The sequence below is a fragment of the Bufo bufo genome, chromosome 4 (genome assembly GCF_905171765.1).
Source record: "Bufo bufo chromosome 4, aBufBuf1.1, whole genome shotgun sequence".
Classification (NCBI taxonomy): domain Eukaryota; kingdom Metazoa; phylum Chordata; class Amphibia; order Anura; family Bufonidae; genus Bufo; species Bufo bufo.
Genome location: NC_053392.1, coordinates 529,574,060 through 529,598,498, shown reverse-complemented (window position 1 = coordinate 529,598,498; position 24,439 = coordinate 529,574,060). Strand labels below are relative to the sequence as shown.

Below are 24,439 nucleotides of genomic sequence, written 5' to 3'. Positions count from 1 at the left end.
GCTGGTGCTGTTGGCCCTGGGTTCCTCCTAATGCAAGACAATGCTAGACCTCATGTGGCTGGAGTGTGTCAGCAGTTCCTGCAAGACGAAGGCATTGATACTATGGACTGGCCCGCCTGTTCCCCAGACCTGAATCCAATTGAGCACATCTGGGACATCATGTCTCTCTCTATCCACCAACGTCACGTTGCACCAAAGACTGTCCAGGAGTTGGCAGATGCTTTAGTCCAGGTCTGGGAGGAGATCCCTCAGGAGACCGTCCGCCACCTCATCAGGAGCATGCACAGGCGTTGTAGGGATGTCATACAGGCACGTGGAGGCCACACACACTACTGAGCCTCATTTTGACTTGTTTTAAGGACATTGCATCAAAGTTAGATCAGCCTGTAGTGTGTTTTTCCACTTTAATTTTGAGTGTGACTCCAAATCCAGACCTCCATAGGTTAAAAAAATTGATTTCCATTTTTTAATTTTTGTGTGATTTTGTTGTCAGCACATTCAACTATGTAAAGAACAAAGTATTTCAGAAGAATATTTAATTAATTCAGATCTAGGATGTGTTATTTTTGTGTTCCCTTTATTTTTTTGAGCAGTGTATTATCTAAGTACTTGATCTTGGGGATCTTGTCTGTAGGTGGAGTACCATAGATCTATTAGAAGGTCAGAGCATTTCAGGTGCTCAGTAGATGTTATTTATTTGTTCCTGGAGAAACCCTCTAACACTTGCAGTATGATTTTCACTTTGCTTGTACGGTCACAAATAACCTGTTTCATAGCATCATCTGTCTATAAGGGTTTTTAATTACAGGAGCATACAGGGCACATTGCCTTGCTGTGCAGTGGATCAAAAGACGGAGTATGACATGATCCACACATAAAAGTAACACATTTTACATCTGTGTATCTCCTCTTATTCAAATAAAGTCTTAGTGTAGGGACCCATCTGAATGAGGTCGCCTTGACGTGGCAGATGGGCTCGCACAATTTATCAAAATGTGCGCTAAGAACCTCACATTGACAACTGAAATTCAGACTATATTTTAAGAAATGTTTTACTTAAAGCTCTGCATCAGGAGTATACAAACTCTAGCATAATTAACTCCAGCTTTGTAATCACCGCCATACAAAAACACGTCTGGATGCACAACTCCTTGACCGTTAAAGGGTTTTCCAAGATTTAAATACTGATGACCTATCCTTTGAATTGGTGATCAGTATCTGATCAGTGGGGGTCCAACACCCGGGACCCTTGCTGATCAGCTGTCTGAGAAGGCAGCGGTGCTCACAGTAGCGCCACAGCCTTCTCACAACTTTCCCTAGGCCAATGACGTCAGGTTCATGTATCACGTGGCCTAGGCACAGCTCAGCCCCACTGAAGTGAGCACAGAACAGCCGCTATACAATGTATAATGTCATGGAGGCTGCAGGGGGTCGTTCTTGTGATCGGTGGGGGTCCCAGTGGTAGGACTCCCACCGATCTAATACTCATCCCCTATTGTGTAGATAGGGGATAACTTGTAACAACCGGAATACCCCTTTAAAATCTTATAAAACTCTTTTAACATCCTTCATTCCTGTTCATCCCCCCTTTTTTTCTCCTCTGTTCCCTTACTGGATATTGTGCAACTGCAAAATGATAGAAGCATGAAACTACATGACTCTGTTAATTTCAGTAAGTAGAGTGCAGGCAATTCAAAATTCAATTCTAGGTTCAAAAAAATGTCTAAAATGTTTCAAGCTAATATATTGCAAAGTGAATCCTATTTCAGGCTATGTTCACACTGCATTTGCAGTGTAAGGTCTTCATATACTGTATGTCAGGGAAAGCTCCCTTCATATTCGGAACATATTCATAGACCTATTTGGACTCAACATGTACCACAAAAGTGCCCTTTTATTCCCTGCATATGTTTTGCCAGTGTACATAGCCTCTTGTTAACCGTATTGGAAAGTGTAGTTGACTATGCATTTCAACACCAAGGTATCCCTGAAAATATACCATGCGGTACAATAAGAGCTAGTGGCAGGCATACGCTATATATATATATGTATAGCATATGGCAGTATGACCCACCTATACATTCAGTGTATATGCCTGGATGGTTTCTTGGTGTATATTCTGAACAAGCACTGAACCTTATTAATAGGAAATTAAAGATTTCATAACAAGATACATTAGAGAAAAGGGTATTCCAGATCCATCCGCGTAGAAAAGAAGTAGAAGCTCCAGTTGTACAGAGGTACATGAAGAAAAGTAAATGAGAATGTAATTCCTTTACGGAACAGAGCAGCTATATGAAATAAAAATAATACTTTATCATATTTTCATTGTATTCATCCCATCACTGCACAGCCAGATACATAAATCACATCACAGAATTCTGCATACCCATTGAACATTTAGCAGTTATATTATTATACACTAGGGGGCACTGTTGATTTTGTTTCCAATTGCATTCTGCACTCATTATATGTAAGAGATCTCATGATTATAACATCAACAGTCTAATGTCTGTAGAAATGTACAAAAATTATAAAATGTACTTATTTTTTACTTTGTAGCTAAATATGTTGTAGGTAAAGTATAAAGCAGACTATGGTTTGCATGACAAATTAGGCTTTGTTCACACCACTTTTTTTTTTTACCTATATCAGGAACAAAATGTCCCCTTGGGTTTTTATTGTGAATACATATTTAAAAGGTGTCTCCTCTAATGAGGATTGATACAAATGATGATATTCACATCTGCCAGAAAACCAGCAGAGGTCAGTAGTGTCTGGAAAACATTAGGAAGTAGGCAGGGATCAGCAACCTCCGGCACTCCAGCTGTTGTGAAACTACAATTCCCAGCATGCTCCATTCATTTCTATGTGATTTCTTGGAAGAGAAGAGTAAGTATGCATGCTGGGAGTTGTAGTTTCACAACAGCTGGAGTGCCGGAGGTTGCCTACCCCTGAAGTAGGGTATATATGAGTATGACATATGTATGGTACAATAGTACTAGTTGGAGAGAATCACAAACCTAGCAGCCTAAAACTAGGGTGGAGGGTCAGCGGCCCACTTACATGATGGGGTCCTCCAGTGATGGATTAGCAATGTGCCCGCTCTCTGTTCTGGCAGCTAGTATACAGCGTTACATACAGTAGTTGGCTTTCTTTATGGGTTGATGCCACTATAAACACCCATTACATTTGAGCTTACTTCAAAAGCACATCAGTGATGTCACCAATGTCATATGTGCTCAATTTCTGTGCCTTGTCCTCAGTAAAAAAAACACTAAAACATCCACTATGTGTATTATTATTTTTTGTATTTATTAGTGAAGGGGTTAATGCCATATGTAATGGAAAGAGTCAAGTACCTGGTGTCTGGTGGTTCCTCCCCACCTCAGGCTCCAGTGGTATCTGCTGCTCTAATCCTTGGTCCACAACTAGGACCTGAATCTGCCTGACAGACAACCAGGAATAGGTGTGGGGTCAGGGAGAGTCAGGGACACACAAATACAGTATACAGGGAGTGCAGAATTATTAGGCAAGTTGTATTTTTGAGGATTAATTTTATTATTGAACAACAACCATGTTCTCAATGAACCCAAAAAACTCATTAATATCAAAGCTGAATATTTTTGGAAGTAGTTTTTAGTTTGTTTTTAGTTTTAGCTATTTTAGGGGGATATCTGTGTGTGCAGGTGACTATTACTGTGCATAATTATTAGGCAACTTAACAAAAAACAAATATATACCCATTTCAATTATTTATTTTTACCAGTGAAACCAATATAACATCTCAACATTCACAAATATACATTTCTGACATTCAAAAACAAAACAAAAACAAATCAGTGACCAATATAGCCACCTTTCTTTGCAAGGACACTCAAAAGCCTGCCATCCATGGATTCTGTCAGTGTTTTGATCTGTTCACCATCAACATTGCGTGCAGCAGCAACCACAGCCTCCCAGACACTGTTCAGAGAGGTGTACTGTTTTCCCTCCTTGTAAATCTCACATTTGATGATGGACCACAGGTTCTCAATGGGGTTCAGATCAGGTGAACAAGGAGGCCATGTCATTAGATTTTCTTCTTTTATACCCTTTCTTGCCAGCCACGTATAGCATCTACACACACATATATGATATATACGCACATCCAGTATACAGCATACACACTCGTATGGGCAGCACACACACAATCAGTCACTATTTTTCACTAGTTACATCAGGGAAGTTCTGATGCACAGGGTGTATGTTAGGTAATGCATTATGCCATCCATTTACATATACCCCAAACATCCCTAACTTAATCACAACACAAAAAGTTAGGGATATTTGCAGTGGCGTACTAAGGGGGTGGCGATTGCTGGAGTGCTGGGAGCTGCGGTCCTGTCACTCAGCTTCCCGCACTCCGTCTCTCCCGCACTGAATAGTGTGCTCCACCATTCAGCCTGCAGGCACAGATCGTGCTGCCAGACTGTGTGGGAGGAGCCTGCAGCCCAGGAATCTTCCTAAACTCCTCCCACACAGTACTGCAAAGCGATCTGTGTCTGCAGGGGAGAGCTGGATCTGAGCATCAGGAACGGGACAAGGTGAGTAGTTACTGTGTTTTTGGCTTTCTGTTTTAGCACATGTGGCACAGAGGGCATTACTACTATAAAAGGGGCACAGAGGGCATTACCACTATTAAGGGGACACAATGGGTATTTCTATTATAAACGGGACACAGTGGGCATTACAAATATGGAGGGGGCACAATGGGCATTATTACTATAAACGGGGCATAAAGATCGTTACTACTATAAATGGGGCACAGAGGGCATTTCTACTGTGAAGGGGGTGGGCATAACTGTTATGGGGTACAGAGTGGGAATTATTACTGTGGTGCAGTGACCCCTTACAGCACTACTGTAAGGGGGCACTGAGGGTGCAGCACTAGTGTAGGAGGGGCACTAAGGGGGCAGAATTACTGTAAGAGGGGCACTGAAGGGGAAAACTACTATGTGGGAATACTAAGAGGTCAGCATGTGTCGGGGTACTAAAAGGACATAACTACTGTGCGGGGGCACTAAAAGGACATAACTACTGTGCTTCGCCAAATTCTTTCAAGAAATTTGCTTTGTTACTAATATATTTTTCACAAAGCGCGTTAAATTGGCTATATCGCGGGCTGCAGGGAGAGTGTATCTCGGTGTACATCATTGTGCATTGCAGCAACATGCATAGCTAGTTCTTCCTGGTAGTGAAACAGTTACTGTGACAGGCAGGTGGACACCCCAATAACAGTAGGACTAGACAGCTTGTTCACCCCACTGTGAGAATCAAGGCCTAATAGAATTGCTTATCTATTAAACAAGGTGGACACCCCAATAACTGTACAATTAGACAGCTTATTCACCCCAATTTTAGAATCAAGGCCTAATGGAATTGCTTATCTATTAAACAGGACACTGTTCAATTAGATTCTCTGTGCCCTTGACAGGGATTGATGCAAATGTGCTGTCTCCTTGGTATCCCTTCAGAATTCAGTCCCTGCACTGTCTTTGCAGTCTCCCTAACTGTCCCTATGATCTCCCTACACTGTCCCTATCCAATATTCCACAATTAAAAGCTTTGCCACGTCTATCCCTGTGCTTAGCTCACAGTTAAATGGCAAAGACCGACTAGGATGAGGTTTTTAAAGGGCTGTGACATCACAGGATATGGCTAGCTGCTGATTGGCTGTCTGCACGGCATTATGGGTGATCTCGAGTTCCCGGGCTTCTTGCTTTCACTTTGTAACACGCGTAGCCACCATATTAGGAAAAAAACTATTTGTTACAACAAAGCGCAAGGAAATTCGGATTAATTGTGAATCAAATTTTTCCTAAATTTCAGATCGAGTTTCACATGGGATGCTTCGATTCGCTAAACACTAATGATAACAATGTACCATCTCTTTACTAAGGATGATGAGTGAAGCAGTAAAAGCATATATCAGGCACAATTCTGATGTATATCACAGACCGTGCTGTACCTTCTATGGAAATGGCTGTTCTCTTCCTCTCAGAGGTATTCTCGCAGTTCATTAGCCCTTTTCTACCAAAATTCTGCCTCAGAAATGGTGCTTTCCTGGATGAAAGTTAATTCTTGGGCCTGTTTAACAGCAGCAAAAACCAAACAGGTCTAGTCTCTAGCTCCTCGGCTGAGAACTCCCTGGATCACACCAGACTCACTGGCTGGTGCAACCACAACTGGTCTGCACTAATCATCTCCCCACCCAGAGCGGCAGGGCCAGCATCCCTCCTACTGTGTAGGGCCTCAAAAACGAAGGTCTGTTACCCTCATACAGCTTTTGGGATCACATACAGGACATAACACAAGGCATTAAGTCTTTTAGCAACAAATTACGCTAGCTTTTTAGCGGTGATCCACTGGGTCACAGCACATGCAACAGAGCAAAGCTCAAGCTTGAATATAGAGCAAGTGGAACAATGAAGCCATATCTAGAGATCAAGGTGACACCAATAGGTTATCACGTCAGGAGTAGCACATCAATTATGTGGTAGACTAGGAATATAGAGAATAATTTGTAATGCTCTGATACAATACATAGTAATGTATAATAGAACAGAAATTATTTTTTAGATCATTTGATCAAACATAAAAATAGTCCGGTTCAGTTGGACTGAAGTAAAGTAATGTATTTTCCGTCTGCTTTGAGGTCTGTGCTTAGCCATATGCCCCAGACATCATAGGAGCTGAAGGCAAGCCAAAGGCTACAAGTCATTTCCTGAGTTCTGTCTTGACTTGTAGACTGCACCTGACGGAGCTATAGAAAATGCATATACATTACATCACCTTCATCTATCCTGTACTCTGACAATGGGGAGGAATTACTAAATCTATAGATGGCGTATGTTTAAGATGCCTAGACCTGCACCAGGAGCTTAGGTTGGATGATAAATCTGGTGCAGGGATAGACAGATTTGTTTAGTTCTATTACTTTGAGACAGAATGTTACACCAGAATTGTGGCACAATTTTGGTGCAAAACAGTGCATCTTAGGTCATGCCCCTTTAACCACAAAGGTCCGACCCCTTTCCTCTAAGCCCAGCCTCCTCTTCGAGTGGAAACTCTGGTTGTGCCAAAATTGCACTAATTTGCACCACTTTTTGGACAGTTTTTAGGTGCAAACATATCAGTAAATTGAAGCCAATAGGGGTCATTTACAAAGACCGGATTTTCCTGTACTTTGGTCCTGTGAGGAAACCATGGTGCGTGGTCACACTCGGACAAGCTCTGCTGAATGGGGCAAAATTCGCATGCTGATCCTTGGCGTCTGCAACTACAGATCCACGGCAAAAATCTGGATAGGGAGCAGAGCTTTCGGAGCAATGGTGACACCATGGTTGCACTAAGCAGCTAATTGGCATGTCACAAAATCAAGGATTTCTCAGGAACGTGGCCACTCATCAGGATGGGGGAAACAGCGGATGAGGGTACTTTCAGACTTGCGGCAGATGATTCCGGCAGGCAGTTCCGTTACCGGAACTGCCTGCTGGATCCGGCAATCCGGACGCAAACTGATGGCATTTGTCAGATGGATCCGGATGCAGATCCGTCTGACAAATGCATTGCAATACCGGATCCGTCTTTCAGGATGCATCAGTTCAGTCCCTCTTAAGTTTTTTGGACGAAGAAAATATCGCAGCATGCAGCAGTTTTCTCTCCGGCCAAAAATACTGAACACTTGCCGGAAAAACGGATCCGGTATTATATTTTTTTTGCATTTTTAGAGGTCTGCGCATGTTTTGCTGGGACACTTAATGCCGGATCCGGCACTAATACATTTAAATGAAAATTAAGGCCGGATCCGGCTTTCCGGCAAGTGTTCAGTATTTTTGGCCGGAGAGAAAACTGCTGCATGCTGCGATATTTTCTTCGTCAAAAAAACGTAAGAGGGACTGAACTGATGCATCCTGAACAGATTTCTCTCCATTCAGACACCATTAGGATAAAACTGATCAGTTTTTTTCTGGTATTGAGCTCCTGTGACGGAAAACAAAAACGCTAGCGTGAAAGTACCCTAAAACAGCAAGGAAGCTGTCTTACCTTTAGGGCTCATTCACACGACCGTACCGTGTCCCATTGCCATATTGTGTACCGCATATGCGGATCCGCAATACATGGGCACCGTTCTGTGTGCATTCCGCATCACGGATGCGGACCCATTGACTTGAATGGGTCCTCAAATCCGGAGATGCGGAACGGAACCCCATGGAAGCACTACGGAGTGCTTCTGTGGGGTTCTGTTCCGTACTCCCGTTCCGCAAAAAGATAGAACATGTCCTATCTTTTTGCGGAACGGAGGGATGCGGACCCATTCAAGTTGAATGGGTCTGGATCCGTCCCAGAGGCCTTTGTGAACGTTCTCCGTGCAATGGGGACCGCAAATTGCGGCCCCAATGCATGGAACGGAACACATAGGTTCGTGTGAATGAGCCCTTAGAAGCGGCGATGGATCTGTCGAAGTCAAGGAGGCGCCCAGTGCAGGGCTTTATTAAGACCAGTGTCTAAAATGCCGGTCTCAATAAATGTACCCCCAGGAGTTGAACCCCAGTCGATCTCATACTGGTGACCGATCTTGAGGATAGACCATCAATATCAAAATCCTGGAGAACCCCTTTAACGCGGAAACAGCACAAAAAAAGCCATAAAAAATGTATGCTGTATGGAAAAAAAGGCAGGCGGTTTTTATGGATTTTTTAGCAATAAATATATATGTGTGTGTATATATATATATATATATATATATATTTATACTGTATATATAGCAATGACGACATTTTCACAGGCATAATGACGTTTTTGGTTAACATAATGCAGGATATAGGTGGCGTCATGCTTCCCATCGTTATATATTGAGTGCTGTACGACTGCAGGGCCAACACAAGGTCAGTCAGGAGTTAATATATGGCTGAGGTGCAGATCTGGATCATCCATGGGGGGGAGGGGTATATAAAAAGGCTTTTCCTGCTCAGGGCTACTAGCACTGTAAGAGGTTTTCTGCGCTCTCGCACGTCGTTCCCACTCCCCTCCTCCCTTTCTCGCACATGGCCCTGTGAGACTGTGGGGCTGTCTAGTTGGAAATTACATTGCACTTTCTTTTTCTCACTTGAAAAGGATTGTGGGAAATTTATCTGAAAAATAATAAAAAAAAAATAATAATAATTCTGTATATCAGGCGATTACTGGGATGATGTCATATCCGCATCTCATATTGGGAATGCCATGCGTCATGCACAAGCACAGGATCGCCATATGTGGTTAGGTCAATCAGAAACCTAAAAGTCACATTTTTAATTATTTTTTCCCCCCCTGCGGTTGTGACTCAAGCCTCTGCCTAGATTGAGACATGATTTTCCTGGGAGAATGATGGGGTAGTGGTACATGTTGGAGGGAGGGTCTGCCCTCTGCAGTGCATAACACTTGGGTGCCTAGGTGGCAGAAGAGGTGGTGGTAATAATCTGCGTTCTCCAGAGGGCAGAGCCTGACCCTTGTGAATTAGTAAAATATAACAGCAGACAGGAAGAGGGGAGGGGTGCGGGGGGGGGGCGCAGCTCTTGTAATAAAATGCCGTCTGGAAAAAAAAAAAAAATCCTTTGTTTTATATAAATATAAAATGATTGGGAACAATGTCACCAATTCTGCTGCCTGCCTCAGCCCCAGCGCTGAGTGTGAACAAGGAGGAGTCTCCAGCTGCCAGGGTTTGGGTGGATGCAGAAGGAGCTCTTCAGCCTTTGCTTGTATTTTACCTTTTTTTTTTCCTTCCAGAGCTGCTGAAGACTAGAGCCCTTTTTCCCATTTCTCCACCCCTCCAAATCCTCCCCCTTTCCCAGTCTCCAGATGATGCCTCCCACTTGTGCTGCATGCAGACCCTAGTTCTGCACCTCTGCAGAGAAGGGAGGGAGGGGAAGCAGGGCTTTCATTCTACCACAATGTCTCTTATTTATTAGAGGATCTCCGATCTGGATCCAGAAGATTTCCACAAGTGCTTCCTATTTTGGATTTGTATCATTATTTATTTTTTGTCCCCCCCCTCCCCAATGGCATTACTACACCCCAGACACTGGATTACACTGTTGTATTAGGAACATCATCTGGATAATTGCTTTCTGGACTCGATACCTGGAGGACTATCGAAGTATTTGGTTTAAAAAATGGAGAATGATCTATTTACTCCACTCCTGGAAAATGTCATGAGCAGCGCTCTCGTGAGCTGGGTAAGCAGTCCTCTGTGTCTTCTCCTGCCGCTGGTCCATGTGCTGCTATGCCTCTATTAACCAGTTTTTTCTTCCACCCTCTTCAGATCAAGACTTTTGGAGCTTTGGTCAAAGGAAATGGGACTCTGCTGGACGAATATGTGGCTTTAGTGGACGGCGTTTTCCTCAATGAGGTCATGTTTCAAATGTAAGTGAAAAAATTGGGGGGGATTTGAGCATGGGCAGTGGAGTCCCCCCTCTGTTTCTTGTGGTCGCAGCTACTGCAGAGCCTCTTAGCCTATGAATGGGATTGTTTAGCCGTATTTCCAGCAGCTGCGTTTTCAGTTATTTTTTTTCTTCCTGATGGGGGAAGTTCAAATGGACTAATGCAAACCAGTTCAAGTGGAAATTTTAGAAATCTGATGCCTTCGGGGCTTCGCCGTCTGGAATCTAGATGGTAGATTTGCAGGTTACTTTATTGGGAGCCACAGTGACAGCATTGAAACCCACCAGGGGCCGGTACCGCTAAATGTTAGGATGAGAAGGCTGTCATCTCCTGCTGCTGACAGCCGCCGCCTGATTGACTTGGACACCCATATACAATAGCCGAGGATTGAATTAAACAATCCCCCTCCCCCTTTTTAGTTTAGCTTACATGTGAAGGAATGAAATCGGGGATGAGGAGTTGCTGTGGGGGCTTTCGGCCGCATCGGGCCATGATTTTCTGCAAAATTTCTATTTTGGGGAAGAAAGGATAAGTTAGGAAAAGCTTTATCTAACGTACAATCGGACAGCATGCGGAGAGGGAGATAGGCTGCAGTGAAAGATAAGGATGTCCTGTGCGTCCAGCCTCGTCAGGAGGATGTGGGGGTCTTATTTCATAACCGCTGCTGTCTGTTCTTACTGATTTATGGCTTAATGCAAAAGGAAGCCAGTGAAAGGATCTGCAGAAGCTAAAAAAACAGAGTTGGAATATAATTTCAGCCCCCAACAATGTCGGACTGGGGTACCTAGGGCCCACTAGTAAAATTTCTTTTGGGGGCCCACCGTATGGATACATTCAAATATAATAAATAATTTAGGGCTCTTTCACACTTGCGTTGTTCTTTTCCGTCGTCGGGGCTCTATGCCGGAAGAATCCTGATCAGGATTATCCCCATGCATTCTGAATGGAGAGAAATCCGTTCAGGATGCATCAGGATGTCTTCAGTTCCGGAACGGAACGTTTTTTGGCCGGAGAAAATACTGCAGCATGCTGCGCTTTTTGCTCCGGTCAAAAATCCTGAACACTTGCCGCAAGGCCGGATCCGGAATTAATGCCCATTGAAAGGCATTAAGCTAAACGTCATTTCGGCGCATTACCGGATCAGACGTTTAGCTTTTTCTGAATGGTTACCATGGCTGCCAGGACACTAAAGTCCTGTTTGCCATGGTAAAGTGTAGTGGGGAGCAGTGTACTTACTGTCCGGGCGCTCCAGAGTGACGTCAGGGCGCCCCACGCGCATGGGTGACGTGATCACATGGATCACGTCATCCATACGCATGGGGCGCTCTGACGTCATTCTGGAGCGCCCCGGGAGCCACATGGACTGTAAGTATACCGCTCCCCCGCTCCCCACTACTACTATGGCAGCCAGGACTTTAATAGCGTCCTGGGTGCCATAGTAACACTGAACTCATTTTGAAGACGGATCCGTCTTCAAATGCTTTCAGTTCACTTGCATTGTTACGGATCCGGCGGGCACCTCCGGCAAATGGAGTGCACGACGGATCCGGACAACGCAAGTGTGAAAGAGCCCTAACAAGTTTTTTATATGAACATAGGCTGGTTGAGGTGCTGTACATTGAATATATGTATGTAGTGCAGTAAGTCTACTGTGAGACTACGGGCCCACCTTGCTCAGGGGCCCACCGGGGGATTCCCCTGTACCCCTGTGGCTCAGTCCGAGCCTGGCCCCCAACACCTCCTAGTTTCTGTCACTTAAAGGGATGTCCTAGCGTGCGGCCGTCAGTGGAAAGAGGCAAGAAAGCAGCATTGTCCCAAAATCAGTTGACTTCTGTGAGGACAGTGGCCACTGCAAATTGTCGTATGGGGGTCCCAAAAAGTCGTGTAAATGTAGCCATATCCTGGATGGGGTTACCTCTTTCAGCTTCTCAAAAAAAAATGTAGCAATAGCTGTCACAGCATGCTGGGACTTGTAGTTTTCTAGTATCTGGAGTGAATCCATTTTTCTCTATAGTATCCCAAAGCCTGTCAGCAGGCGGGGCCCACAGGCCGTTCTTCCATCTCATGCAGACAACAGGGCCCATCGGGTCCTTTTTACCTGAAGCTATCAATGACGTGTCCTACCGATCACTCCAGTGACACCTCTGGAGATCAGTCCCCTGATTGGCTGCGTAGCTTGTAGTAAGTGACATCACCCTGTGATGAATTACTCCATATCCACCTCGCTTCTCAGCTTACAGATGAATGTGGTATATTTCACGGTTACAATGACGTGTGGATCAGGTTTCCATCTCTTCAGACCCAGTCTGACATACTGGCATGTTGGATACGGTCTTACAGAACATCAGTATTTGTAGCAGACATCAAGAAATGATGAATTAGCCTTTAGGTCCACAGCCAGCAGGGGGGATATCCAGTACATGGACATTGAATAAGAGGAGGAAATATGACACTGAGCAGGGACAGGCCTGTTTAGTCACAGTTAGCCACTTCTGTACCTTCAGAGAGAAAAAATCTGCTTCCTTTTTCTTATGAAGTTCTGGTAGGAATGTTTGAAGTCATTTATGTACTGAGCCACTGCCTGGGGCACACTTTGCGCACCGCTTTTGTTCAATTTGACCCTGCTGAAGGCCACAAGGGTGGTTTGTCGCACAAACTCTATCAAATTATCACCAAAGACTCATTCCTTCCTTAGGGTACGACCACAGAGCGCAGTCGTGTTCCGGTTGCGAAGCAGCCACATGGCGGTCGAGTACAGAGCGGCCATATTAGCCACATCGGGACCGAACTGTTTAGTCGGTCTGTATTGTTAAATGGGTTTTTTGAGGCCTTTTATAATGATGACCTACTCTCTGGATAGGTCATCAGTATTGGATTGGTGGGGGTTTGACATCCAGGAGAAGGCAATGATGCCTGCAGTACCTTCCCAGCCTTCTTACAGCCTAGCCTAGGACATGTGATGTCATGTTCATCTAGGGTGGCCAATCAGACCATCCCCGACTCTGCTAACCCCCCGATCCCATTAGGCCACGCCCCCACCACCCACCCCACCGCACACAGCCGATGGAGATTTAAAAAATAAAATACAGAACCAACTTCAGGTCAGCTGCAGGGGTGGGATGGAGGGTGACTTTCTCCCTGCAGCTCACGCTCAGACGGCACAGTGCTGCTGTCTGAGTGTGAGCTGTTAAAAAGGACATCCCTGTGTCTGTCCAGGCCCTGTGCCGGATGGAGGACAGGGAGTCTGAAAGCCGAACTGTCCGGCCTAAAACCGGGCCTCTGGGCACCCTATGTTCATCGGTCACATAGCCTAGGCGCAGCTCAGGCCCATTGAAGTAAACCACGCACAACCGCTATACAATGGATGGCACTGTGCTTGGTGAGCTGAGAGAAGGCCGTGACACTACTGTGAGCGCCGGTGCCTTCTCAAACAGCTGATCAGTGAGGGTCCCTGGGGTCGGACCCACACCGATCAGATACTGATGACCTATCCAGGGGATGGGTCACCAGTATAAAAGTTTCAGACAACCCCTTTAATGGCCAATCGCCACCTGTAATACAGACAGACTAAATGATGTGATTGTAATTAGTTTTAACAAGAGCCCACTGTAGATCGTACAGCCATGTGGTATTAGACCGCCGCTTAGCCGATTTACACCTGCAACATGACTGCGCTATTGTGGTCATACCCGTAGGCTATGTCCACACATAGCGGGTGAAAATTGCACTGCCATGTGGTTATAAACTACTGCAAAACAGAGCAGATTTCAAACTGGTACTTAATGGCCACAAAATTTGGGGGTAAAAATGCTACATCTGCAAAACTGCTGGCATTAACATTCATTTTGAAAGCCATGCAGGTTTGGGCTACACTCTTGTCGCTATGTGTGGACTCACGCAGTCATGTAGCCTACGGGTATGACCACAAAAGCGCAGTCATGTTGCAGGTGGGGACACGGAGGCTCCAGCCTCAGGGCGCAGGCCAGCTCCCCAGCCTCTGGGCGGCAGGCAGGCCACTGACTACGTCGCTGCTGCTGCCGGCCGCGCTGTATCTGTGATCGCCCTGCCTCCTGTGGCTGGCCTGTGCTGAGCCACTTTACGGTGTCGGTAGCTCCGCCCCCATCAAGTGATGATGGTAGCCCCCATCGGTAGCTTCACCCACATCTGGTCCTCTCCTAGCTTTTCAGCACCTCAGAGTTGGTGCTTAATGTGTGAGGCCTGCAGCAAACCAGCAACTCAGGAGAAAGTGAGTGAGGACTGGAGGTGGCCCCTGTGCCCACTGTCCCTGCCAGACACTGAACTTGACAGTTGGTATGTTATTTTTTTTACTCCACCCATTACCCCTGTCCCCCTCTGGCCCTCATGTGACTGGCCCTGGCCCACACTCATGTATTTTGCGGTCCGTGGATCGGCAAGATATGGATGTGGTCCATGTGCGATCCGCATATTTTTGCAGACCCATTGACTTAAATGGGTCTGCAGTCCGCATTTTGTAGAGAAGTATAGGACGTGTCACATTTTCTGTTTTGTGCATAACGGACATACGGATATGGAAAGCATATAGAAGTAATTTACTTTCTGCATCCTTATGTCTGTTCCCCAAAGGATAGAAAATGGGACATGTCCTATACTGGTCCACAACATGCAGGCTAGTTAATGGGTCTGCAAAAAAAAGGGTAGATGGCACATGGACGTCATCCGTAATTTGCAGATCACAAAATGCATATGGTTCGTGTCGTGTAAATTGGTTAAAAGTGTTGCTCAGACACTCAGGGGGTCATTTATTAAGACCAGCGTTTTAGACCCCGATCTTAATAACCCCTATATCTCTCCATAACCCTTGGTGGATCCTCCGCCAGTTCTACATGTTATAGATGTTCCCCTAAGGCCTCATGCACACGACCGTTTTTTTTTTTTTGCGGTCCGCAAAAACGGGGTCCATAGGTCCGTGATCCGTGTCCGTTTTTTCTTCCGTGGGTCTTCCTTGATTTTTGGAGGATCCACAAACATGAAGGAAAAAGTAGTTTTAGTGTCCGCCTGGCCGTGCGGCGCCAAACGGATCCGTCCTGACTTACAATGCAAGTCAATGGGGACGGATCCGTTTGACGTTGACACAATATGGTGCAATTGCAAACGGATCCGTCCGCCATTGACTTTCAATGTAAAGTCAGGAGTCCCTATTATACCATCGGATCGGAGTTTTCTCCAATCCGATGGTATATTTTAACTTGAAGCGTCCCCATCACCATGGGAACTCCTCTATGTTAGAATATATCATCGGATTTGAGTTAGATCGTGAAAACTCATATCCGACAGTATATTCTAACACAGAGGCGTTCCCATAGTGATGGGGACGCTTCAAGTTAAAATATACTAAGAACTGTGTACATGACTGCTCCCTGCTGCCTGGCAGCACCCGATCTCTTACAGGGGGCTGTGATCCGCACAATTAACCCCTCAGGTGCCGCACCTAAGGGGTTAATTGTGCGTATCATAGCCCCCTGTAAGAGATCAGGTGCTGCCAGGCAGGAGGGGGCACACCCTCCTCCCTCCCCAGTTTTAAATTCATTCGTGGCCAGTGCGGCCCCCCTCCCTCCCCTGTATTACTGTACATTCATTGGTGGCCAGTGGGCCCCCCCTCCCTCCCCTGTATTACTGTACATTCATTGGTAGCCAGTGGGCCCCCCCTCCCTCCCCCTCCTAATTAAATTCCCCCCCCCCCCCCTCATTGGTGGCAGCGTAAAGTTCAGATCGGAGTCCCAGTTTAATCGCTGGGGCTCTGATCGGTAACCATGGCAACCAGGACGCTACTGCAGTAATACAGGGAAGGGAGGGGGGGCCGCACTGGCCACCAATGAATGTAATACAGGGGAGGGAGGGAGGGGGGGCACACTGGCCACCAATGAATTTAAAACTGGGGAGGGAGGGGGGGTGCCCCCTCCTGCCTGGCAGCACCTGATCTCTTACAGGGGGCTATGATACGCACAATTAACCCCTCAGGTGCGGCACCTGAGGGGTTAATTGTGCGGATCACAGCCCCCTGTAAGAGATCGGGTGCTGCCAGGCAGCAGGGGGCAGTCATATACACAGTTCTTAGTATATTCTAACTTGAAGCGTCCCCATCACTATGGGAACGCCTCTGTGTTAGAATATACTGAAAAAGCTTTTATGCAGACGGATCTGCGATCCGTCTGTGTGAAAGTAGCCTATGGCCACGGATCATGGACACGGATGCCAATCTTGTGTGCATCCGTGTTTTTTCACGGTCCTATTGACTTGAATGGGTCCGTGAACCGTTGTCCGTCAAAGAAATAGGACAGGTCATATTTTTTTGACGGACAGGAAACACGGATCACGGCCGCAGATGAACAACGGTGCATTTTCCGAGTTTTCAACGGACCCATTGAAAGTCAATGGGTCCGCAGAAAATCACGGAAAACTGAACAATGGCCACGGATGCACACAACGGTCGTGTGCATGAGGCCTAAACCAGGCGTAGAAAATGGTGAATGAGACGGGCCTGTCGGCCCCTCCCCTTCCATGTCTACTCATTTAGACATGGCGTGAGCAGGGCAAAGTCGCAGATTGCGGCGACTGCACCTGAAATATAGCCGTATTTCGGGATAATAAATGACCCCCTCAGGTTCTTCTGATCAGACACGGAGAAAGAGCAAAAACATTTCCGACACCCAACAATTATCAAATCAGAAGGGTCTATGTACGATACTTGCTGAGCGTCGCATGGTTGTTTTGTCTGGTGTCGGCAAATGGCATGCACCGGTGTATATCTGGGCATAACTACTGTGAAGGGGCAAATATCTGGGCATAACTACTGTGAAAGGGGGCACATATCTGGGCATAAGTGCTGTGAAGGGGGCATAGTGTGGGCGTTACTACTATGTGCTGGCCTTGGGAGGAGTTAGAGGCGTGACCTAGTATGAAAAAAATATATAAACATATTGACCCATATTATTAAGATTTTATTTTTTATTTTGCACGTATATATTTATATCTGTATGGGTGCTTTTTTTGGGGGGGGCCCAGGTATATACTTTGCACAGTGGTCCTCTGCTGTCTGTGTCCGCCCCTGGCACTTGGCACTGACTTACGTGCTCCCTCCCCGCTCCGCCTCCTGGCTCGGCCGCTCCGCTGCTCTGGTCTCTGCTCAGTTGCTTGCCTAACTGGCTGCGTACAGCGCGCACTTTGACCTGACGCGCTGTACGCACTCAGGTCACATGTGCGGCCTCTGGAGACCAGGAGCAGCGCAGGCAGCAGCACAGCACTGTGTCACGACCCGGACCCAGCCCAGGCCCCAGCAGGGATAGAGCGTGAGAGTCTGCCCTGAAGTGAAGTAAGTTTTTAAATAAAGATAATATTCTTTTCCGTCTGATCTGAGGTGTGATGGGGTTCTGGATGGGGTAAAATTACAAGGAACGCCCCAGGGGGATGGGGGTTGGGTGGGTTGGGGTGGATGTCTGATTAATAACAAACATACATATCTAAATGGCGGGGGGGGGGGGGCGCACTTGGGCAGCTCAGCCTCTGTTGGTGGTGGACCTTGTCCCAGCCCTGACTCACACTTAGGCCTCCTGCACACGACCATATGGCTTTTTCAGTGTTTTGCGGTCCGTTTTTCACAGATCCGTTGTTCTGTTTTTTGTTTCAGTTGTGTTTCTGTTCCATTTTTCCGTTCCGTTTTTCCGTATGGCATATACAGTAATTACATAGATAAAATTGGGCTGGGCATAACATTTTCAATAGATGGTTCCGCAAAAAACGGAATGGAAACGGAAGACATACGGATGCATTTCCGTATGTGTTCAGTTTTTTTGCGGACCCATTGACTTGAATGGAGCCACGGAACGTGATTTGCGGGCAATAATAGGACATGTTCTATCTTTAAACGGAACGGAAATATGGAAATGGAATGCATACGAAGTGCATTCCGTTTTTTTTGCGGAACCATTGAAATGAATGGTTCTGTATATGGAACGCAAAAAACGGCCAGTAAACGGGGGGGGGGAAAAACGGTCGTGTGCAGGAGGCCTTAGGCCCCCTACACACGACCATATTTTTCATCTGTGTGCTATCCACATTTTTTTTCAGGTAGCACACTGACCCATTCATTTCTATGGGGCCACATTCTCATCACTGTGTGGCCGTTCCACAAGTTATAGAACATGTCCTGTTCTTGTCAGTATTGCGGACATTAATAGTCCTTTCTATTGACGGGAGTGAGAAAAACAAAGAATGCACATGGAAGATATCTGTATTTTGAGGACCGAAATACATACATGGCTAATTTTATATTTGTGTGCCCATATTATGGCTGCAAGTGGATCTAGGAATCTACAGATGTAGCAGGGTTAACACACAAACTCAACTCAAATTTCTTAACTCCCCGCGTTTCATTGAAACAAAAGCCATTGAAAAGCAAGTGAAGGTGTTTGCTTAAAGGGGTTCTACAGTTTGTTTAAACTGATGATCTATCCTCTGGATAGATTATCAGCATCTGACCGGCGGGGGTCCGACACCCGGGATCCCCCGCCAATCAGCTGTTTGAGAAGGCAGCGGCGCTCCAGCCTTCTAAGTGTTTACCGCTGGCCCAGTGATGTCACGACTAGTATCCAATGGCCTGAATGGAGCTAAGCTCCATTCAAGTGAACAGAGCTTAGCCGCGCCCAGGCCAGTTGATAGTCGTGACATCACTGGGCCAGCGGTAAAGACTGAGAAGGCCGCGGCGCTGCTGGAGCGCCGCTGCTGGAGCGCCGCTGCTGGAGCGCCGCTGCCTTCTCAAACAGCTGGTCAGATGCTGATGATCTATCCAGAGGATAGATCATCAGTTAAAACAAACCGTAGAACCCCTTTAATGCATTTAGTTTAGATAACGTCTCATAAAGCATGTGTGTTAACTGATGCAGTCAGTTAAGGTTATAAGACCCCCCCCCCCCCTTCCCCATCAGGCCAGGTACTTAAAGCCATACTACAGGTGCACATACAGTAAACATTTATATTATGATCATGTGCAATTAGCTTTAGGTTAAGGGCTGATTCACACGACTGCGCTCGGTCCAGGAAACACGGACGTGTGTCGGCCCTATCTCCCAGACTGACTGCGGCTCTCTAGATCCAAACTGACTGCATTATAGTAATTTATAATACAGTGTGTTCCTATCAGATTGCGGGTCTATTGTGGTCTATTGTACTGTACTGACGTGATGATGTACAGAAACCCACGTTCAGACAGGAACTGACTATCATAAATCACTCTAATGCAGTCAGTTGGGGTCAGGAAAGCCGCGGTCCGTTCAGGAGATGCGGCTGACACACGGCCCGTGTTTTCTGGACAGAGCGTGGTCACGTGAATCAGCCCTAAGCCTAGGACTAGACAAGGATACCAAGATCGCAAGGTGACATTGTGGCGGCAGCAAAAGTGATGATTATGTAGAGATATAGTAGTGTTACTACACGTGATGTGACTGTGACGCAGCATTCCTGAAAAAGCCAAACATAATTTTTGGTTTTCTTGCAACTTGACGGCTGTTAGCGCGCATTGACAAGTCAATTTTTAAATTTGAAATGTACATTTTCCTAATTGATCGAAATAATTCATAATAATAGACAAAAATATTTTTTTGTTGTGTTCTATGGATTGGTGAATCTGAGAATCATCCAATTAGGTGAAGCTATTCCCTCCTGTCTACTAGTAACTAGTGTTGAGCGCGAATATTCTAATAGCGAATATTTATTGCGACTATCGCAACTTCGCTAATTTCGAATATTGTGCTATATATTCGCTATATCGAATATTCGTCATTTTTTAACATCTGAAAGCATGATAACTCCCTGCTTCTTTTTTGTGGGTCAATGAGTCATTGGCCCACAAGCAACTTAAGCAGGAAGGAATCATGTTTTCATATGGAAAAAAAAGACAAATATTCGAAAATACGAATATATAGTAAATATATTCGTTATTTAGAATATTAGTTTTTTTTTTGTTTGTTTGTTTTTTTCAATGTGTACTGTTCTTCCACTTCGGCATACTCCTCCCCGACAAGCGTCCCCGTCACCATAGGAACGCCTGTGGGTTAGAAAATGCCATCGGATCTGAGTTTTCCCTGAGATCGTAAAAACTCAGATCCGATGGTATATTGTAACCCACAGGCGTTCCCATGGTGACGGGGATACTTGTCGGGGAGGAGTATGCCAAAGTGGAATAACAGTACACATTGAAAAAAAAAGACAAATATTCTAAATAACGAATATATTCGCTATATTGCTATAACTTTGTTTTTTAGAATATTAGTCATATTCTAAAACAAGAAAGTACACATATAGACTGCAATTTAGGTAATATAATGCTATAACTTTTTTTTTTTTTTAAGTTGTAATTTTTCTTCAAATCTGAAGTTCATAAGAGAAAAAAAATTACGACTATGAAAAAAAGTTTATAGCACAATATTACCTAAATTGCAGTCTATATGTGTAATTTACGAATATTCGCTATATTGCTTTATATTCTTGTTTTAGAATGTGATGAATATTCTTTAAACGAATATATAGCACTATATTTACTGCTATATATTCTTTTTTGATCAACTTCACATTACACGATTTTTACCATTTAGATTAATCGCAATCGCGAAAATAATCTCGAATACGAATATTCGCGAATATAAAAATGAATATTCGTGAAATATCGCGAATTCGAATATGGGACCTGCCGCTCATCACTACTAGTAACATGGGGTTCTGTGGAATCTCCACAAGACTACAGCTGTCATCCTCAGCATCGCCTATTATATCACTGGAGCGTGGATGATTAGATAAAAAAGTTTTGGTCTTGTAGAATTGGGTTAGAGGACACTGACACATTTGGTATAGGTTAAGAAATCTAATTGGCTTAAGAGAGATGGGGCCACTACTGGGGTCTATTAGCCTGGTGCAGTTTTCCACATACATATGGGTTCAATATATAGTAGCTTCTTATGCCCTTGCTTCCTTTGCAGGATCTACTAATTAAATTGGATTTGCTTTGAAGCTTCGTTCTTGGGGCGCTTTCACACATTGCAGTTACGCAGTGATTATTGCCAGCACATAGCTGTACTGTGAAATACTGCAGTTTCATGGAAGTACAGGCGCAGCACGTGAAATCGGTGTGCTTCACCGCACATTTATTGCTGCGCGGTTCTCACCAAGGAGCAGCCGTAACCGAAGCACTATCGCAACCAAAGAGCATATTCTCACGTTGTGGTCAAACTGCATATACAACACGTATATGCACACAACAGTGTAGTTAAAGAGGTATTTCGACTCTTTCTGATGACCTATCTTCTGGATAGGTCATCAGTATCTGATGGGTGGGGGTCCGACAACTGGGACCACCACCAATCGGCTGTTTGAGAAGGCACAGGTTCCCCTGTGAGCGCTGCGGCCTTCTCCGTACTTAGCAAGCACAGCGCCATATATTGGATAGCGGCTGTGCTTAGTTCACTTCCTTAGGACTGAGATGTCCCTAGACCACATGACTGATGAACGTGATGACACTGACCTAGGGAAAGCTGCAAGAAGGCCACGGCTCTCACGGGAACCGGAGGCTAGGTCATCAGTTAAAGTGTTGGAAAACCCCTTTAAGGCCTCATGCACACGACCGTTGTTTTATTCCGTGTCCGTGACTTTCAATGGGTCCTTTGAAAACTCGGCTAATGCACCATTGGTCATCCGTGTCCGTGATCCGTGGTTCCAGTCAGTCAAAAAAATATAACCTGTCCTATTTTTTTCACGGAAAACGGTTCGCGGACCCATTCAAGTCAATGGGACCGTGAAAAAACGCGGAGGCACACAAGATTGTCGTCCGCGTCCGTTTTTTTCCTATCATTTGCATGGCAAACTTGACTTAGACTTTTTTTTACTTTCCTTCATGTGTGGTGATCCTCCAAAAATAAAGGAATACACACGGAAACAAAAACAGAAACGGATCACAGAACAATGGAACCCCATTTTGCAGAACGGAACACAACAACGGTCGTGTGCATGACGCCTAATGCAGATTATCCACATGGACTTTCATGGTGTTTTTGCTTCTTTTCCCACATGTGTTACTCACTGACTTGGTTGCATATTTTGATGCGGTTTTAGCCCCCATAATAGAACTGTCCTATCCTTGTACATAATACGCACAAGAATAGAACATGCTCTGTCTTTATGCGGGTGCTACAGAATGGACATACGGATGTGGACAGCACACGGTTTGCTGTCCACATTCTTTGCAGACCCATTGAAATGAATGGGTCCACATCCAATCCACAAAAAATGTGGACTGGCTGCGGAGCAAAAACACGGTCGTGTGAATGGGGCCTAAGGCTATGTTCACATCTCCGTTTTGGAGATCCGACGCAAATGCTGGATGTTGGTTGAACAAAAAAAAAAAATTGCATGCAACGCTTTTTGTTGAACCGAAACCCGGCATTTATGACAGATCGGCTGGATCACTGCTGCGCCTCAGTCAATGGGGATCTGGCAGTGAAGTAAAGGATCTGACAAGCTGCTCTGTGCCAGAACAGTCTGCCGGATCTCCTAACGGAGATGTGAATGAGGCCTTAGCCGTGCATTTATCTGTTTTACAGAATGACGGATCCTCTTCTAATATTTCACGGCAAGAGCGGTATCTGCCACATCTATACTCTGCGTTGTTAGTGTCAGTCTGTAGATAAAACCATGAAAACTCATGATGTAAAGGGCACATGACAAACATGGAGATTTGGAGCCCGTGCTTGCGGTTTCTTATAGTCGTTTCCATGGTGACTGGAAACCCGGGGCACTGCGTGCAGTCATGAGTTGATGCTGCACGATATACTTGTGGCTCATTTAGTCTTTTTTCCTCGGTTTTGTGATTTTGTTTAAGGAGAAATATCTAGGTTTTACTGAAATCCTGCATATAAAGACCGTTTACGTGGTATTTTACGGACAGGCAAAATATGTTTCATTGCGTTCTTGAGAGGCCTAAGTGGAGCTCAAAATGATGGAGCGTCGGTAAATAATATATAAATAAAGCTGGATTTGTAAAACAATGGCGGGCTGTCTCGTTGCTATGGCAATGCAGCAAACCGTTGGATAGTTGCGATGTTGCTAGAGCGACACTTCACCAGACATTGCCACTTTTGTCGGATGTTCCTGCTCATGAATTTCAAAAAGACACGGGTGCTACATAGAAACCATTGATCAACAGTTAGGTTATCTGTCTGTAGGCCGTATAGCTATCTATGGGACTGTACGCCCACCATTAAGCCTCCTTCACACGTCAGCGTTCCACCTACGTGCGCTGTACGTGTTCTCCATGGACAGCACATGTACCCATCCATTTTTATGTGTGTATTCACACATCAGTGTTTTAGCACGGTCCGTGGGTCTTTTTTTTTTTTTTTTTTTGGGTTGTATGCTCTATTTTGTCCATGTTCACGGATCCATCATCCCCATTGATGAAAACTACGGATGCAACATGGATGTCATCCGTGTTTCACGGATCATTAGGAAGGGATGCTTTGAAAATAATTTTTCAGCTGTTCAGTTTTAGTAAAACACGGATGACACCCGGACAGCAAAAAACGGACACATGGAGGCATCACTCTTCACGGAGGCATCACTCTTCACGGAGGCATCACTGACCACATTTTCACAGAGTTAAGCATGGAGACGGACGTGTGAATGAGGCTTTATGGGATATCCACTGCTAATCGTTTTTATCTTAAATTAAGGCTACATGCACACGAACGTTGTTTGTTTCCGTGTCCGTTCCGTTTTTTTGCGGATAGGATGCGGACCCTTTAATTTCAATGGGTCCGCAGAAAATGCGGACAGCACACCGTGGGCTGTCTGCATCAGTATGTCCGTTCCGTAGCCCCGCAAAAAAAATAGAACATGTCTTATTCTTGTCTGTTTTAGGCATTGTTACAATGGATCCGCAAAAAAAAACGGA

At 45.3% G+C, this 24,439-nt stretch overlaps 1 protein-coding gene and 1 long non-coding RNA gene across 5 annotated transcripts in view; both read left to right on the top strand.

Moving 5' to 3' along the window:
* The first annotated feature begins 1,432 nt into the window (after positions 1-1,432).
* LOC121000037 lies at positions 1,433-7,547 on the top strand. The gene is made up of 3 exons (XR_005778733.1): positions 1,433-1,446; positions 2,231-2,232; positions 7,467-7,547. It is a non-coding gene; the product is annotated as an uncharacterized LOC121000037 (long non-coding RNA).
* A 2,649-nt stretch (positions 7,548-10,196) lies between these two features.
* CCDC88A (coiled-coil domain containing 88A) overlaps positions 10,197-24,439 on the top strand; it is a 201,545-nt gene continuing 187,302 nt past the window's right edge. For all 4 annotated transcript variants that reach the window (XM_040429764.1, XM_040429763.1, XM_040429762.1 and 1 more), the window contains exons 1-2: positions 10,197-10,259; positions 10,346-10,446. In XM_040429764.1, the coding sequence (XP_040285698.1) occupies positions 10,197-10,259; positions 10,346-10,446 (164 nt within the window). The remainder of the gene's footprint in view (positions 10,260-10,345; positions 10,447-24,439) is intronic.